The sequence below is a fragment of the Mustela lutreola genome, chromosome 5, assembly GCF_030435805.1.
Source record: "Mustela lutreola isolate mMusLut2 chromosome 5, mMusLut2.pri, whole genome shotgun sequence".
Taxonomy (NCBI): Eukaryota; Metazoa; Chordata; class Mammalia; order Carnivora; family Mustelidae; genus Mustela; species Mustela lutreola.
The window spans coordinates 11,119,812-11,136,721 of record NC_081294.1 but is presented as its reverse complement, the minus strand read 5'-3'; the positions used below and the strand labels follow the sequence as shown (position 1 = coordinate 11,136,721).

At 41.0% G+C, this 16,910-nt stretch overlaps 1 protein-coding gene across 1 annotated transcript in view; it reads left to right on the top strand.

Annotated features, from left to right (window-relative positions):
* Positions 1-16,910, top strand: part of DNAH5 (dynein axonemal heavy chain 5) — a 223,165-nt gene that overhangs the window by 28,709 nt on the left and 177,546 nt on the right. Inside the window, exons 12-16 of the mRNA XM_059173668.1 lie at positions 2,021-2,128; positions 7,738-7,823; positions 8,616-8,937; positions 9,886-10,092; positions 15,208-15,379. Of these exons, the coding sequence (XP_059029651.1) occupies positions 2,021-2,128; positions 7,738-7,823; positions 8,616-8,937; positions 9,886-10,092; positions 15,208-15,379 (895 nt within the window). The remainder of the gene's footprint in view (positions 1-2,020; positions 2,129-7,737; positions 7,824-8,615; positions 8,938-9,885; positions 10,093-15,207; positions 15,380-16,910) is intronic.

Genomic DNA, 16,910 nt, shown 5'->3' with positions numbered 1-16,910 from the left:
TTTTTTTTTTTGTACTTGCGTTTGAAAAGGATCATAACATTTACTGCCGCACGTTGGTTTTTGTCCTCTAACCGTTTAGGCTAATATCAGGAATCTTTTTCATTTCCTGAGTAGACCAGATTTTAGGAAAAAAAGAAAAAATACCTTTGTTATACAGCAGGAAACGTTTTAGGTGGGCTGGGTGTTACCTGCCGGGTGGGTAATCTGTATCTGAAACGACAGTTTTGCAAGACAAAGACAGAATGTGTTCATTTACTTTTCAGTTTGGAATTTATTTATTTTCTATTCTTAATGAAAAAATAACTTTGGAGCATATGTCAAAGTTTATTTTTGAGGGAGAAGTTGAACTATACATCTAAATGCAGATAAAGACTGTTCTAACCTGATAAAAATACTGGGAAGAGAAATAGCTTTGAAACTCTAAAGTGAGATATGGAGAAATGGACATTCCAGAGGGTAGTGACATAAAATGCAGACGGTGCATGAAAGCATCAGGTGAGATTTTTGTGTTGGGACCAGTGTCAGAAGTTCAAAATGGTGACCATGGAGGTGAAACTCAAGGCTCCATGCCTGCCTATCAGGGTCCTGTCCATGCCTCCCACTTCCTTGCCTACCTTTGTACTTTGATGTTCTCCAGACACAGATCAGTTCAGTTCAGTCTGGAGGGCTTTTGGAACTTTTTTTTTCCTGGAAAGTTCTGCCTCTGGATCTTCACATGGTTATTCTTTCTTGGCTTCTAGATTTTCATTTAAATGATCCTCTCAGTAGAGTTTTCCTTGACCTCTGTTCCTCTCAATCACTCCATGTTGCATTGCTCATTTTACCACGGTGTGAAATTATCATGGTGTGAAATTATTTGTGCTTTACATGGATTCTGACCCCCCTCTGCCACCAAGGATGGACGTCCTCTGAGGGCAGAGTTGTTTGTTCTGCTCCTTCCTGTGTCTTCAGAGTTCACTAGTGTGTAATAGGGGTGCACTAAGTATCTGCCAAGTTCATGGTTTAGTAGATCAAATTTGATGAGTTGGTTTTAGGTCATGATTAATCAGTTTATTAACTTAATACTCTTAAGTGACCATTTATATACAGGGCACATAACGTGATGGGCGGCTTTATATGGATACAGTGTCTTCATGGAACCAATTTTGTAGCTATACAGCATGGAAAGGGTAGGTTCTAATTAGTAAGCTTGATTCAAGAAGTTACGCAGTTTATACACTTTTGTCTACTGAGAGATTTGAATTGATGTTTAAATGGAAATGACTTTGAAGAAGAGATGATGGAAGGAGGCTCAACTTTCTTCATAAAAATTATATGCCTGTGTCAACAGTGTGGGCACCTGAGTTTGGGAATGGCTTAGTACTTGGTTAAGAATGATCATGGAGCTCGATAGCTCATTATTCTGAGCAAACAAAACATAGGATAATAGTATTCTCAAGGAGATGAGTTGCCAGATTTGTACTTTTGTAGTCACAGACTGTGGCTTTGCAGGGTGGGAGGAAGCAGCAGTTAATTCTGGAGAGTCTTTAAATGGCAGATTGTGGTTTGATGTTTTATTTAAGGCATGTGAGGCCCGGAAGATAGTTTTTCATCTCTAGATATTACACGTATTCTCTTCCTAGGCTGTTTGGGTTCTGTTTATGTTATTTATTTTCTGAGAAGACTTAAACTTTTCAATGAAAAATGTTTTAGTAAATTCTACTTTGGGCTTTTAAAAAAAATTTAGATGTCATTAGTAAGAAATTTTTAGAGAAAACATCTCTCCTACTTTTCAGATGTGGTTTTACTTTCTATTTTTCTTTAGGAATACGTAAAACCTCATGAAAATGCTTTCTAAATGATTTCTTTGAATGCACTAGGCAACATTATATTGCCTCTGATAAGCATGAAGCAATGCAAATAATTAAAGAAATAAGGCTCCTTTTAAGTTGATTACACAGGTTCTACATTTAAAGGTTGTATTTAATGAAATAATGCAAGAATATTGAAATATTGTCTTACTTCTCTCATAACATTTCAGAGTATGGTTGCTACCATAAAGAAAAAGGATTATAATTTCTTAGACCAGCGGAAGATGGATTTTGACCAGGATTATGAAGAGTTTTGCAAGCAGACTAATGACCTTCATGTAAGTCATGTAATAAAATTCCCGTTGACAGTGTGTGTTTATTTTTTCCATTCTGTATAATGCTGCTAATCATTAACCATTCAGAAGGGAGAGGCATCTTCGTCACAGAGGTGACCGATTGTAACCTCAGTCTGCATTTTGTGATTTCACATTAATAATTGAAGGCTCTTTTTCATGGATTAAAGGGTCATAAATATAGCTTTGGATAATGATCTGTAATCACAGACTTCTGCATGTCTTCCATCTTAGTTCTTAGAAAATTAACTTTCATCTTCTGTTGAAATGTGGGGTTATTAGAATATAGAAACTTGTTTCCATTTGTTTGTTACTTTATAGCTATGATTCTGACCAGCTGTCTGGTAGCTTGCAAAGGCAGGGTTGCAGCTGGCCTTAGAAACAGTGGTACCAGGACCCACTCAGTGGTACCAGGACCCCACCTGGGTCCCTCTTGGTCTGCAGCCTCTTTCTCTTTTCCTTCTCCCCCCAGCCCCACCCCTACTCACCATAGACCAGCCATCTTGACTTCCAGTCCATATGAGCAATGAATGCCCATTAGCAACTTCTGAGAATATATATTAGAACCAGCCCCAGCTTCAAATCCCTAAGGAAGGGGTTGGGTTGGCCAGTTCTAGTGGAGTGTCTAGCCCTGGACCTGTCACCTGTGGGTTCTGTGGTGAAAGTAGGGGGGTTGGGACCTTTGGGTTGGGGGGGTTGGGAATGTTTGTCATTAGAGGAGGAAGATCAAGGAGGGTGAAGGGAAGATGACCCCGTGGCTGCCTACCGTAGTTCATATTCAAAATTCTTTTCATCCTAGTGAAGTGCTAAATGTACACCTTTCTGATTATGAAAGGAAAGTGGCCATTCTGTTACTTCTTTCCCAAAAATTTTGATTTGATGTCAATTTCTGCACTTGAAGAAAAAAGAGGTCAGAGGGGGTGGGTTCAGTGGTAAAAGGAATTATAATAGAATGAGCTAATTCTGTATGTTAGGTATTGTCCTAGCACTTTATGGGTGTCGACCATGTAATACTCACAATAATCCTATAAAGTGGGTGCTGAGAGGTTACGTGACTTGCCCAAAGTCACAGGGATAACTATTGGGAGAGTCAGGATTAAATCCAGGGAGTCTGGCTCGAGGATTCAAGTTTTTAACTATTATGTTGGAAGAAATGTTTCAGTTGATGGGGAGATACAGTGCCTATGATAACTTATGCAGTCACCTCTTTTGGAGCCTGATTCAGATATAAGGAGATTGGATTTTTTTATTTTTTTAAGATTTTATTTATTTATTTGACAGAGAGAGAGTAAGAGAGAGTGGGAGAGCTTAAGCAGGCAGAAGGGCAGGGGGAGGGGGAGAAGCAGACTCCCTGCTGAGCACAGAGCTCAACGACGTGGGGCTTATTCCCAGGACCCTGGAATCATAACCTGAACCGAAGGCAGAGACTTAATCCCAGCTGAGCCACACAAGGGCCAAGGACAGTGGAACTTGATCTCTTTGGAGACCGATGGGCAGTGGCAGTCCGGATTGTCTGCTCCCTCGGCACTTCCAGCAGTTTCGGATCACGTGGTAGTTCATTTAGTGGCTTGGATGTGGGATAGAGGGGGATGGTGAACACCTTGAGGGCAGGAATTGTCTTCATTCCTGTTTCTGTCTCGAGGGCACCGCACATATCTGGAGAGTAAAGAATGTTTGCCAAATTATTGTGTGAGTCATGAATTAATAGCAACTAGATTTGCTGCAATTAAACAAGTATTTACTGCATATCAGTTAGGCATTGTGCTTCTATGCTGTGGGTGACCAGGACAGAAATAAGTCATGTGGATTTGCCCTCAGAGCTCGCAGTCAGACAGAAGAGGCAGACATGTGATATGACTAAAACGTACATATGTGTTCGAATAATGAGCCCGTCATATTAAAAGGGTGAATAGTGGCTAAAATAGGGTGACTAGTGGCTAAAATGACCAACTATAACAGTATAATGTTCTGATCTTGTCACGGAAGTGAAGATTCAAAGATAAAAGGACATATTCCAAAGAAGTCCCAAGGGAGCTTCCAGGGAGGACCAGCTGTCACACAGGAGAGACTCATTGCAACACCGGTGACAGGACAGAGCCTTGTCCACCCTCTGCTTGGCTTGGATTAGCAAAGGCTTCAGAAAGGAGGCCGTACCTGACGCTAGAACTAGACGTCCAAGTGCATGGTGAGGGTTGTGAGAGGAGTGGGGAGACCTTTCCAAGACTGTGCCCACTTTGTATAATAACAAGAACACTATTTTATAGATGCCCTACAGCCTGGTTTTAAGGCTTTAGTTACAGATGCTAGTTCCTATTCTCACTAATCTTTTATTTTTTAAAGTCAGCACTATTGTTTATCTCGTCTTACACCTCAAACATGGTCACCATGTCTCTTTGGTTGGATAACCAATGTTCCTTTGACTTCTTTGTTGCTTTGTCCATTCTCTCTCTCTCTCTTTTTTTAAAAAGATTTATTCAGTTATTGGAGAGAGAGAGTACACACACTGGGGGGAGGGAGAGAGGGAGAGAGAGAGATAGAGAGAGAGAGAGGTAGACTCCCCGCTGAGCACGGGGCCCAATGCAGGGCTTGATCTCATGACCCCAAGATTATGACCTGAGTCAAAATCAAGAGTACAGTGCTTAACCTTCTGAGCACACAGGTGCTGCTGCTGCTGCTGCCTCTGATTCTTCTTCTTCTTCTTCTTCTTTTTTAAAGATTTTTATTTTTAGGTAATCTCTACACCCAGTGTAGGGCTTGAACTCACAGCCCTGATATCAAGAGTCATACGCTCCACCGACTGAGCCAGCCAGGTGCCCCTCCATTCTCTTTCTCTTAATCAGCCCCTTTCTCCTTTAAATTACTCATCCACTCTCATGAATTCAGCCCTTATCTCTATAAAATCAGGGTGAAAACACTGATCTTTCCATAGCTCTGGTTGGAGTTAAGGGCAGAGGTGGTGAAATTTGGAGACAAGGGATGGAGGGAACCAGTAACTGCGATGTACACAAGATAGGGCTTAGAGGGCTTAGAGGGTGGGGTAGGGGTAGATGAGTGGTTTGGATCAGGGCTGTGTCCAGCACTCTACCGTTCAGGGGATCAGAGCCCGGAATCCTATCCAGGTTGAGGGTTCCTGCTGGTGCTGATTGGTCAAAGAGAGGGAGTACCTTGGAACTAGGAGAGTGTTGGAAGTCTAGAAGCATCCTTACTCCAGCAGGCAGATAAGGCAGTATTTAGTAAAGTATGAGCTGTTGAGATGTCAAGCTGAGAGGAGAAAAAACTGAGCAGGATCTGAGAGCCCAGAACTAATAAGAGGAGTAGTGTGAAGATCCCAAGACCAGGCTCCACAAGACAAAGCAGGACCCAAGGACGAGGGGAAAGAAGACGAATTCAGTGTCTTAGATGTTCATACAGAGTTTAGCACAGGGCTTTGTAAAGCCACAGGGCAGAAAAACAAGGAAAACCAGGTACAGGTGTTAGGGTTCAATAAAGTTGCTGTTGTCTGAAGTTCGAGGGAGGGAATGGAAACATTGCACTTGTTCTAGTTGTACATAGTTTATATGCAATTTTTTTCTGTGAATGTGGGGCGACGTTTGAGGGTTTATTTAGGTAGGGTAACTCTACTGTCCTTTAGTGCAAGACAATTTCTGAGTCTTAGGATGTGGTCTTTGCAGAAATAACATCAGTCAGTCAATATATATATATATATATTTTTTTTTTTCTATATATAGTTTCAGCGGGAGTAGTGAGAAGTACAGAGAGCAAAAATGTATTGTCATAAGTCTAGTGATCCTTCAACTCTGGGGCTCTGCTGACTGGGGCAAGGCGCATTCCTACTTCCCCAGGTAGCAATGTCTCTTCAAATGTTGAGTGTTTCCAGTGGTGTTCTGGATATTTCTAACTGGTTGTCTTGCCAAAATACTTGTGTACTATCATGCTCATCTTGGTACTAATTTTCACCGCCTATGAAACTGGCTTCCTGGTTTTATCACTACATAAGTTAATGATTCCTTTAGAATGGTAGAGGCTCAAAACTTCTGTCTGGTAAAACTGACAAAAAAAAAAAAAAAAAAGATTGATTGAAACTTTGTAATGTTCCAGAAAATAATGAAATAATTTTTCTGTCTCTGATTAACTCAGTTTCGATATTTAAAAAAAGATTTTATTTATTTATTTGACAGACAGAGATCACAAGTAGGCAGAGAGGCAGGCAGAGAGAGGGGGAAGCAGGCTCCTCGCTGGACAGAGATCCTGATGTGGGGCACAATCCCAGGACCCTAAGATCATGACCTGAGCCAAAGGCAGAGGCTTAACCCACTGAGCCACCCAGGTGCCCCCTCAGTTTAGATTTTAATGACAACTGTACTAAGTCTTACAGTGAACAAATAAGTAATCACATGCTTCATTTTTTGGTGCAATTTTATTTTTGAACAAAATTATACAATAGTATAAGATGTGTGAGGCCCTCAAGACAACCGTAGTGAAGATCATTTTGGAAAATTGATTTGAGAGTTGTATGAAAGAGGTATTTCTTAAAACTTTGATATATTTAAGTCATTCCTTTTGAAATTCTCAGGAGTTATTTACCAGTTTTTCTCTACTGGACTTATGGTCTGGCCTATGGACGTGTTTCCATAGATTAGCTTTTTGCTTTCCTTCTGCTGGGGCCCCAGTGGTTTTGGCACCCCAGACTACCTGTTATATTAATTTCTTAGATTAGACCCTCCCATGTCATGCATAGTCTAAACTCAGACTCCTCTCCCAAGTGCAGCACAGATACAGGATTTCATTTGCTCTAGGGCAGAGGTCAGCAAACTATACCCAAGGGCTAAATCTTGCTCTGTGTCTTTTTTACGAATTATATATGGCTGCCTCTGCACATAGTGGAGGATGAGTAGTTCTGAAAGGTACCTGCTGTAAAAGCTGAAAATAGTGGCTGCATGGCCCTTTATGGAGGAAATATAGGATCATGATGGCCTGTTTCATCCATTCACAGCTCTGGGCAGTTGGCAAGCCCCCTTGCTGCTTTCCCCACCTTGCGGACAGAATCACTGCTTGCGCTGGGCTGCATTTAAAGGGCCCTGGCTTTCTGCAGGGATCTCTTGAGAGTGTTAAGACCCCACAATTTCTCTGCCCACCCTGTGGTAAAACCCCAGTGCTAACCCCCAGGCCCATGGAGCCTCTCATGGTGCCGGCTCCAGCTCCTGTGACTGCTCTGGCTTTCAAGTCCCTCTTTGTTCTGGCTTCTGGGCATTTATCTTTTAAGCTCAGGTGAATATTAAGTTTTCTGTTGTATTTTGTCCTATATTGTATGTGTTCATAGAGCATGGGGCGCTCTTTTGTCTTGCTGCTCAATAAGATTTTTTTCTCTATAATATTGTAATAATTTATGGTGACAGATGGTGGCTACACTGATGTGGTGAGCACTGAGTAATGTGTAGAGTTGTCACATCAACATGTTGTACCTGAAACTGACGTGACATTGTATGTCAATTTCACTTTGATATAAAAGGTGTACTCTAAATTTTTTTTTTTTATGAACAGGGCATTTCTCAATGCAGATTCACTATTTATAATCAGACTTTATTCCATTTTAGGATGAGTTGCAGAAGTTCATGGATGTTACATTTGAAAAAATTCAAAACACAAATCAAGCTCTAAGTATATTAAAGAAATTTGAAAGGTAAAAATTTGAAACAAATTCTGTTTTGTCTTCTAAAACGGGGGTCATATGAGCACAGTTTAGTTTATTTCATTATTATTATTTTTTCCTATTCTGATAGAAAGAAAATCCTTTCTTGTCATTCTGCATAACAAGGTCTCAGTTTTTAAGTTCTTAAGATGATTAAGAATTTGTTTTATTTCCTATTAGCTTTGAAGTACCTTGTGACTGCTTATCATATTAATGTTTAGGTAATTTGAAAAAATTCTTACTGGGTTAATGGTTTTGCCTAGATTTTTAAGGATGAACCTTTTTTTTTTTAAAGTAAGCTCTATGCCTAACATGGGGCTTGGAACTCACAACTCTGAGATCAAGTGTCATATACTCTACTGCCTGAGCCAGTCAGGCACCCCAGTCCTACTTTTTAAAACCACTTTATTGAGATATAATGGATGGATTGATGCTATTTTGGTTTATTTAAAATGCCAAATAAATACCTCATTCTTTTCCACTACCTTATATTTTTTAAAGGTTTTATTTATTTATTTATTTGAGAGCGAACGAGAGTGAGTGAGTGTGGGGAAGGAATAGAGGAGAGGCACAACAGACTCTGTGCTGAGCATGGAGCCCAGTGCAGGGCTTGATCTTGTGACCTTGATCATGACCTGAGCTGGAACCAGGAGTCGGACACTTAACCGACTGCGCCACCCAGGCGCCCCTCCATTACCATAAGTTTTAAAATAACTCTTAATAAAGAAGGTTGCTAGGTATCTGCTCATTAATTCAAAACATTCATTTTTTTAAAAATATCAGATTGAACATACCTAATCTTGGTATTGATGACAAATACCGGCGTATTCTTGAGAACTATGGGGCTGACATTGACATGATCTCCAAGCTGTACACAAAGCAGAAATGTGATCCTCCTTTGGCTCGAGATCAGCCTCCCATCGCCGGCAAGATTCTGTGGGCCCGTCAGCTCTTCTACAGGATTCAGCAACCAATGCAGCTTTTCCAGCAGCACCCGACTGTTTTGCAGACGCCTGAAGCCAAGCCCGTGATTCGTAGTTACAACAGGGTAGCCAGAGTGCTCCTGGAGTTCGAGGTTCTGTACCACAGGGCATGGCTTCAGCAGGTGAGTCTCTACCTGTGCGCTCTTCCAAGACATCTTCACTGTCAAAAGTGGGGACCCCTCTGCTGGCACTGGACAGCTTCATTCCTGTAGGAAGTTGGATTTGTGGGTAGATCCTAAGGCAGGTTTGATTGAATGTAGATAATCAGAGTATAGTATATCCATGAAGAAAAATAATGGTCAATTTTGAAAAAATAATTATAAGCCAGGTAACAGAAACTCATTTTTATTTAACTTGCAGAGTCCTAAGGGAGAAAGAAGATCCTGTTTATTGGTTCTTTTACCTAGTTGATTAGGATTTCTGATTTTTTTATATCCATTAAGTTCTGTAATGGGTCAGTGAATACTAGTATGTCTCTGTTAAGCGAAGTCTTAAGTTTTCTTTGGTTATACTAGGTTCATCAAATTGTATCTCATACCCTCCCAACACTTGTATCTCTTTGTAGATTGGCAGGAAGTATTATGGAGGATAAAATTCAGACTGACAAGGCCTCTAATGTGGTTTCTCATTTTCCTGGTTCCATTTTTGGTGCCTGAGCCTATAACAAACATGTTTCCATAGTGGTATTCACTGTTTTTCTAGATAACTGAAAATGGAGTTTAGTAGATTTTATGAAACTTATATTAGGAAAAATAATGGAGTAGGCATGAAGGTACCACAATGCTAAATGGCTTTTGAGAAGCCATCACTATTTCTGTGTCTACTTACCTGTTGGAAGTGAGAGAGTCACAACACAGCTGTTCTGTCAGATTGACTGCATGGCCTCACTGCCAAGAGCTTGAAGGCCTTTTTCTGAAAGTGACCTTAGAAGAAGAGCATTGTCTTTAATTTGAGAAGAACCCATCCATGAAACAATACTTACTGGTCATTGTTCCCAGAAATGGCTGAGCTAGATACCCTGTGTAGGCATTGAACTTTCTACTAGTAAAAATGTTGATCTCTTCACACAGATTGAGGAAATTCACAGAGGACTCAAGGCGTCTTTATTGGTGAAGGCTCCACGTACAGGGGAATTGTTCGTCAACTTTGACCCTCAGATATTAACCTTGTTTAGAGAAACAGAGTGTATGACACAGATGGGTCTAGAAATTTCACCATTTGCAGCCGCCCTGTTCCAGAAACGAGATGTATACAAAAAGAACTTCAGTAACATGAAGGTACGGTACTTTAATTTTTTCCCCTCCTTTCTGGCGAGCCCCAGTTTGTATTAAAAACAAAAATGTGATGGTGTGTCACTGTTGAGGGGCAGCAAGTACTCAGGATGGCCGGACAGGAGCCTGAGGGAATGAGACGGTATGGTCGACAAGGGCCAGGTCGGCCATGATCTCATAAAACCAGGGTGTGTTTATGGTGGATGCACCATGAATTCACCTGGTGAACGCACCAGGAAGCCATTGTAGGAATTGAAGCAGGAGGAAGAGGGAGGATGCTTTTTTTTTTTTAAGTAATAAAATCTGTTCTTGTTCCTGGTAGAGAACAGATGTTAGAGGGACAAGAGTGTCAGAGTGAAGGCGGCGTGCAGGCTGATGTAGTGGCTCAGGTTGGAAATGAAGGGGGATTAAAATAGGGTGGCAGCCGAGTAGATGGGTGGATCAGAGAATAATGCCAATAGCAGGTTATGAGGGAACTCAAGGATGATTCCTTTGTTTTTGGTGTGAGCGATTCAACAGATTTACTAAAGTAAGGTGATTATGTATTACTGTGTAGGTCATTTTTCTGTACAATGTGCAGTGGCCCAGAATGAAAGTTCCATTTAGAGATGGCAAAGACTGGGTCTACTGTAATTTTGGAAGACAGGAGGGAATCAATAATTTCCATCTGAAGCACAAGATGATTTTTAGAGCTGCCTGGTGTTATCCAGGCAGATAGATATGTTAAGTCTGGAGTTGAGTGGAGAAGTCAAAGTGGAAGGCATAGTTTGAGAGTTTTAATTTTATTTTTTATTTTTAAGATTTTATTTATTCGAGAGAGAGAGGGGGGCAGAGGCAGAGCGAGAAGCAATCTCCCTGCTGAGCAGGGAGCCTGATGCAGGACTTGATCCCAGGACCCTGGGATCATGACCTGAGCTGAAGGCAGACACAACCATCTGAGCCACCCAGCGCCCCAGTTTGAGAGTTTTAAAAATATAGTTGGTATTTAGGGGCACCTGCCTGGCTCAGTCAGAAGATTGTACAACTCTCTCTCTTTCTCTCTTTTTTAAGATTATTTATTTGGGACAGAGAAGGAAAGAGAGAGAAAGAGCAAGAGAGGGGGAAAGGGCTGAGGAAAAGAATATCCAAACAGACCTCCTGCTGAGCACGGAGCCTGAGATTGGACCTGATCCTGTGACCCAGGAGCTCAGGACCTGGCCCGAAGCCAAAGTCAGATGCTCAACCAACTGAGCCACACAGACATCCCATGAGCATACAACTCTTGATCGTGGGGTCATGAGTTTGAGCCCCACATTGGGTACAGAGATTACTAAAAAAAAATAAAATTTGAAACATAGTTGGTATTTAGTCATGGTCCTGGGTGAAATCGCCAAGGAGGAGAGCAGAGGTAAAGAAGAGTAGAGGGTCTCGGCGAAACGCTGGGTTGTCTCAGTATCAGCAAGTCTGATGGAGGAGGAGGAGGATGCAGACAAACTAAGGATTGGTCATTGAGGTGGGAGGAGAGGGTAGGAAAGTCCTCATGCAGGAGGGGATGGTCCCCAGGGACAAAGGCAGCTTGAAGGACGGCAAGATGAGTGCGGAGATGCCGCTGTGATGTCTGACGTGGAAACCCTCGTTGCCATCTTATGGTGGACAACCTCATAGGATGAGGCCAGGGAAGCCATGCCTTTGCGTAACGCTTTACATTTCAACTACTCATTATTCCATGTAATCTTAGCCATGGTAGATAATTGGGATAGAACACTATTGTATTATCTTATGACAAAACCACGACTCAGAGTAGTTAAATGCCTTAGCCAGGGTTTTATATCTAATAACTGGCAGAAGTAGAACCTGAACCAGACCTGGAGTCTATTGTTTTCCACTCCTTCATGTTATATTAAAAAACTGATATTGCCAACGGACCAACGTTCCTCAAATGTGGCACCATCAAATACGGGTCAGCATGTTGAGATTCCCCTTTAGTCTTTTCTTGCCTGTTAGGAAAACCAGTATTTTTTACTAAGAAATAATATTTATCAGAATATAAAGTTGCTAAAAATAATTTGGTTCACAGAATGATTATTTCAGTGTTCTGTTCAGGTGACAACCAACCTCAAAATATAGTGGCTTAAAACAACGATTTCATAATTTTGTAGATAAAGAATTAAGCAAGCCTTGACTAGGTGATTTGTCTGTTCCTTGTGGCATTGACTAAGGTTATTTAGTTTGGGTTGCAAGTGTGTGATCTGGAAGGTCCAAAGTGACCTCATTCTCATGTCTGGTTCTTTGGTGGGTAAAACTAGAAGTTTCACTCAGTTGGGATTAAGGACGGGAGCATCTGTGTGTGGTCTTTCAGGATGGAGATCTCAGGGTAGTAGAATTTCTTATATGTTCATTCAGGGTCCTAAGAGAGGGCATTGCAGTACACACAGAGGAAAGTGCACGGCTTTTAGGAGAGCCTCACAGGTCTTAGCACCACTTCTGTTATAATCACATGGGCTCCATAAGTCTTCCCAAATTCAAGGAGAGGACACAGATCCTACACCATGAGGGAAGGAGGGTCCAAAAAATGTTTTAAAATGTTAAAATGTCATATAAACGACAATTTGAGCAAGTAAATTGTCATCTAATTGGCATTATTATATCTTGGAGGTTGAAAGAGTGAAATGTCCCTATCCAAGCTGGTAAGAACAGATATTTTGGCACGTCTGGGGGACCACCTCCGCTATTGCAGAATTATTGTACCATCAGGCTCCCGTGGATATACCAAAGTAGCTGAGAGATTGTTTTCTTCATCTTCTCCTTGGAATGTAGTTCAAAAAGAGATGAGGCTGCCTAGACTAAGAGTTACGAGTATACCTTCTAAAACCAATTTGATCTGGATACAAATCATTATCTTTGGGCAAATTATTTTACCCTTCTAAGCCTCAGTTTCTTACCTATAAAATGAATAATATCTCATGGGGTTAAAAAGGATTAAGGGGAGAAGTAGAAGGTCTGCTGATGTGCTTCCCGGGTAGAATAAGGGATGGACATTGAAAAAAGCTAAGCCGTGGATATGCTTCAGCACGTGTCAGTAGGTACTAATAGAACCATCAAGGTAGGTGTTTCCAAAGTGGCTTTCATGGACATTGAAAAGATACAGAGAAATTGTGGAAAAGAATTGTATGAAGAAAGGATTGTGTGGTCCATCTGGGAAATGTTGGGTTTAATAAAATTCACAAAAATCCACTGGGCTTCTTACTTCCTTCTTGCAGTTTTCTCAGAATCATTAATATTAATTGAGATTGTCCAAGAAGGCAGATTGTGTGTACAGTGTTTTCCAAACTTTTCCAGCCAGGGACCATTTTTCTTACAGAATGTCTTAGGGCTAGTATTTCAGGGAAAATGCTTGGGTAACCATTGATCTAATGACAAAGTAATATCAACACACACATTACAAATACGAACTTGAAAAAAATTGTATTTGAGAAGTGTGTTAAAGTTACTTTCTTATAATTAATTACTATTAATACGAACATTACCAAAAGAGGTACGCTGGAAGCACTTTTAGTCTTATTTAAAATGATAAGATATGAAAAAAATACCAACACAGTTCAATATTATACAACCCATAAACTTCAGCGTAGGAACAGAATCCATGAGTTTCCAGTCACAAATGTTCCTGATAATAGTTAATTAATAAATGAGGGAAATATTGATTGATCATCTCCTATGTGCCAGGTACTGTTTGAGACTCATTGAACAAAACACACAAAATTTCTTGTTCTTACAGAAACTCTTGTCCTTATATTCTAGTTGGCTTAGACAGCAAATAAACCACGGACATTGCAAATATGTAAGTTACATAGTCTATTAGAAGCTGACAGGTATACCCAAAAAATAGAGCAGGGCAAAGAGATAAGAGTGTGTAGGTGGTTTTTGGTGATGGTTTACAAACTTACAACCTTAAATAGATATTCAGGATAGGCCTAATTGAGAAGAAGGCATTTGAGTAATTATTTGAAGGGGATGCAAAGTCCCTGAAGCTAGGGACCAGCCAGGAAGGTGGTAGGGCAGGAGTAGGTGAGGGATGAGAAGAGTGATTACAGATGAGATCAGAGACGTAATGGGGACCAGATCAGTGCAGCCTCATAGAAGAACCTGTAGCCCTAAATGTGATAGGAAGGCATGAGGCCATGTAAGCAATGGGGTTAATAGTCTGATTTACATTTTGAAAGGATCTCTCTTACCGCTAAATTGAGCATAGACTGTAGCGGGCATTGATGGAGCAGGGACACAATGGTAGACCACTAAAATAATTTAGAGGAGAGTTAGTGGTGGTGAGAGCAGTGCATATGGTAAGCAGGTCAGATACAGATCTCTTGAATATGGAGCAACCAAGATATCCTGATGCATTGCCTGGGGGTGTGAAAGACAGGAGCCGCCAGTGGAGAGTGCTGTGGGCAGAGAAGGTTTGGAGATGCTAAGTTTGAAATGTCTTTTATATTCAGTTGGAGATACTAAATACTCTTTCGCCATAGATGAATCTAGACTTTAGCAGTGAGATATGGGCTGAGACATGAATTTGGTTGTCTTTGGCGTATGTGTGATACATAAAGCCATGACATTTGCTGACAAAAACGCTGGCTCCTGACTCCTTTTATGCTTTGGGTCTCACATCAAAACTTGGCCTTCGATTTCAGCAGTGGCTGAGGCGGACTTCTGGTGACCCCCACACTTAGGGTGACGAGTATGATCCCAGGAAGTGCCCAGAGGAGCAGGCAGGGCAGGGTGCCCGCATGCAAAGCTGAAGGAATGAGCCTCGTGATGCATAGGCTAAGGCACTGGTAACTTGGTTTAGGAAACTCACTTGACCTTAGAACTTTTCTCCCCTTTTCGACTGGGTAAGGGGTGTGAAACTCCTACTCTTAAGTTCTTTTTTCCCTCTTCTTCAGCTGTATTTTATTGGATTAGGAATTTATGTTTAGGGAGTGATTTCTCAACTTCTATTCTTGTTTTGTTTTTACCCCTGTAGCTGCCAGGCTGCTTTGGAACCCTATAGCTAGACCTTAAATAGAGGCCATCCTTTTGGACCAAAAAACCCAAAATATTGAAAGTGTGATATTAATTGATCCTTTAACCTCCATTTCATTACAGATGATGCTGGCTGAATATCAGAGAGTGAAGTCAAAAATGCCTCCCACCGTAGAGCCGCTGATGGCCCCTCATTTGGCTAAAGTGGACGAAGCTCTCCGGCCTGGCCTGGCTGCCCTTACCTGGACCTCACTGAACATTGAGATGTACTTAAAAAACACTTTTGCAAAGATCAGTAAGTCTGTCTGAATGGTTATTATTTCTCATTTTGAAAGGCTGAGTTCTTATTGTCTACCGTATAGTTTCTCCTAGAGAACTGTGATGTAAATCATACAATGGGAGGGTTATTCGTAAAGTGTTCCCAAGGGAGTTTTATCAAAATGCATGAGCTTGTTGATTTCCTGGAAACTGTGTATATTCACTATTTAATTTTATTCCCAGAGATTAACTACATTTAAAAATCATTATTATTATCGGACACTAGACTTTAAATAAGACGGGCAATTTAAAGTCGGAAAACCGATCTGGAGATGCCGAGTGACTTCTGATGTGACAGAGATGTAAGCAGAAAGGATGAGTTTGGACCCCAGCTCTTTTGCCTCTAAACCAGTAGTCTTCCCAAAATACATTTCCCTGGGAACTAAAACAGGAGGAAATAGGCTAACATTCTAGAAGGAGGTATTTATGGAAGGCATAAAAACTTCATAGAGAGAGTTTTCCAAACCAAATTACAATAGGCTACCAAGGTAGACTTCAATGCTATTCTCCCTAGAGAATATTAGGATTAGAATGTTTACACTTAGATGTTTTATTATGACGTTAGTTGGAGACAGGAGCTAGTTTCTAAAGTTCTCCTTCGTTCTCTGATTTTGTTTTCTTTTTGTGATTTAAGTGAAAGATCCAAGATGGAGGTGAGAAGTCTAAAATGGCTCTTTGGGAGTTAAAAATCAAGATGTCAGCAGAGATAGTTCCTTCTGGGGGCTTTAGAGGAGAATCTTTTCCGGTGTCCGGAGGCCCTCCTCATCCTCTGGACTCATAGTCACTCCATCCTCAAAGCTAGCAACATATTATTCTCAAGTCTCTTTCTCTCTGCTTCTTTGCTTTCATGGGTGAATTGTCTTCTGTCTGACTTCAACTCTCCTACCTCCCTCTTACAGGGACCCTTTTGGCTGCACTGGCCCCACTGAGTGTAGATAATTCCCACCTAGATAATTAGGCATGGTCTCTATATCTCACATCTGCAAAGTTTCCTTTGCCATATCAGGTAGCATTTGTGGGGGATTGGGATGTGAACATCTTGTGGGGGTGTGGTGGGTCACAGATGTCCTTGGAGGAGCTTTCAAGAATCAGAAGAGTGAAGAATTATGTTGTGCACGCATGCTCACATAGAAGCCTGGCTCTCTTTTAGTAGGAAATAAGCTTACCAGGCAGAACTTTTTGGTATCTTGGTATTAGCTTAGAGATAATTGAAAACTTCTAGGGCCTTATTCTTGAGGAAGCAAAGATATTTATTTAAGGGAGTGTTTTATGTCTTTGACACATTATGAGTGTATAACATGGATTCAATTTTAACTTCATTCCCCAGACAAAAGCCGTATCAGAATGAAAGAGAACTCACTCTACGGTATCTGTTGAAACGGTATCATCCCTTAGCTGGAGCTTTATTAACCATCGTTCTGACTTTTGATGTAAAAGTGTTAATTTCCTCTAGAATTGACCTTTCTGTCCATGGAACTTAGTGTTCAGTATTACTTCAGCACAATTCT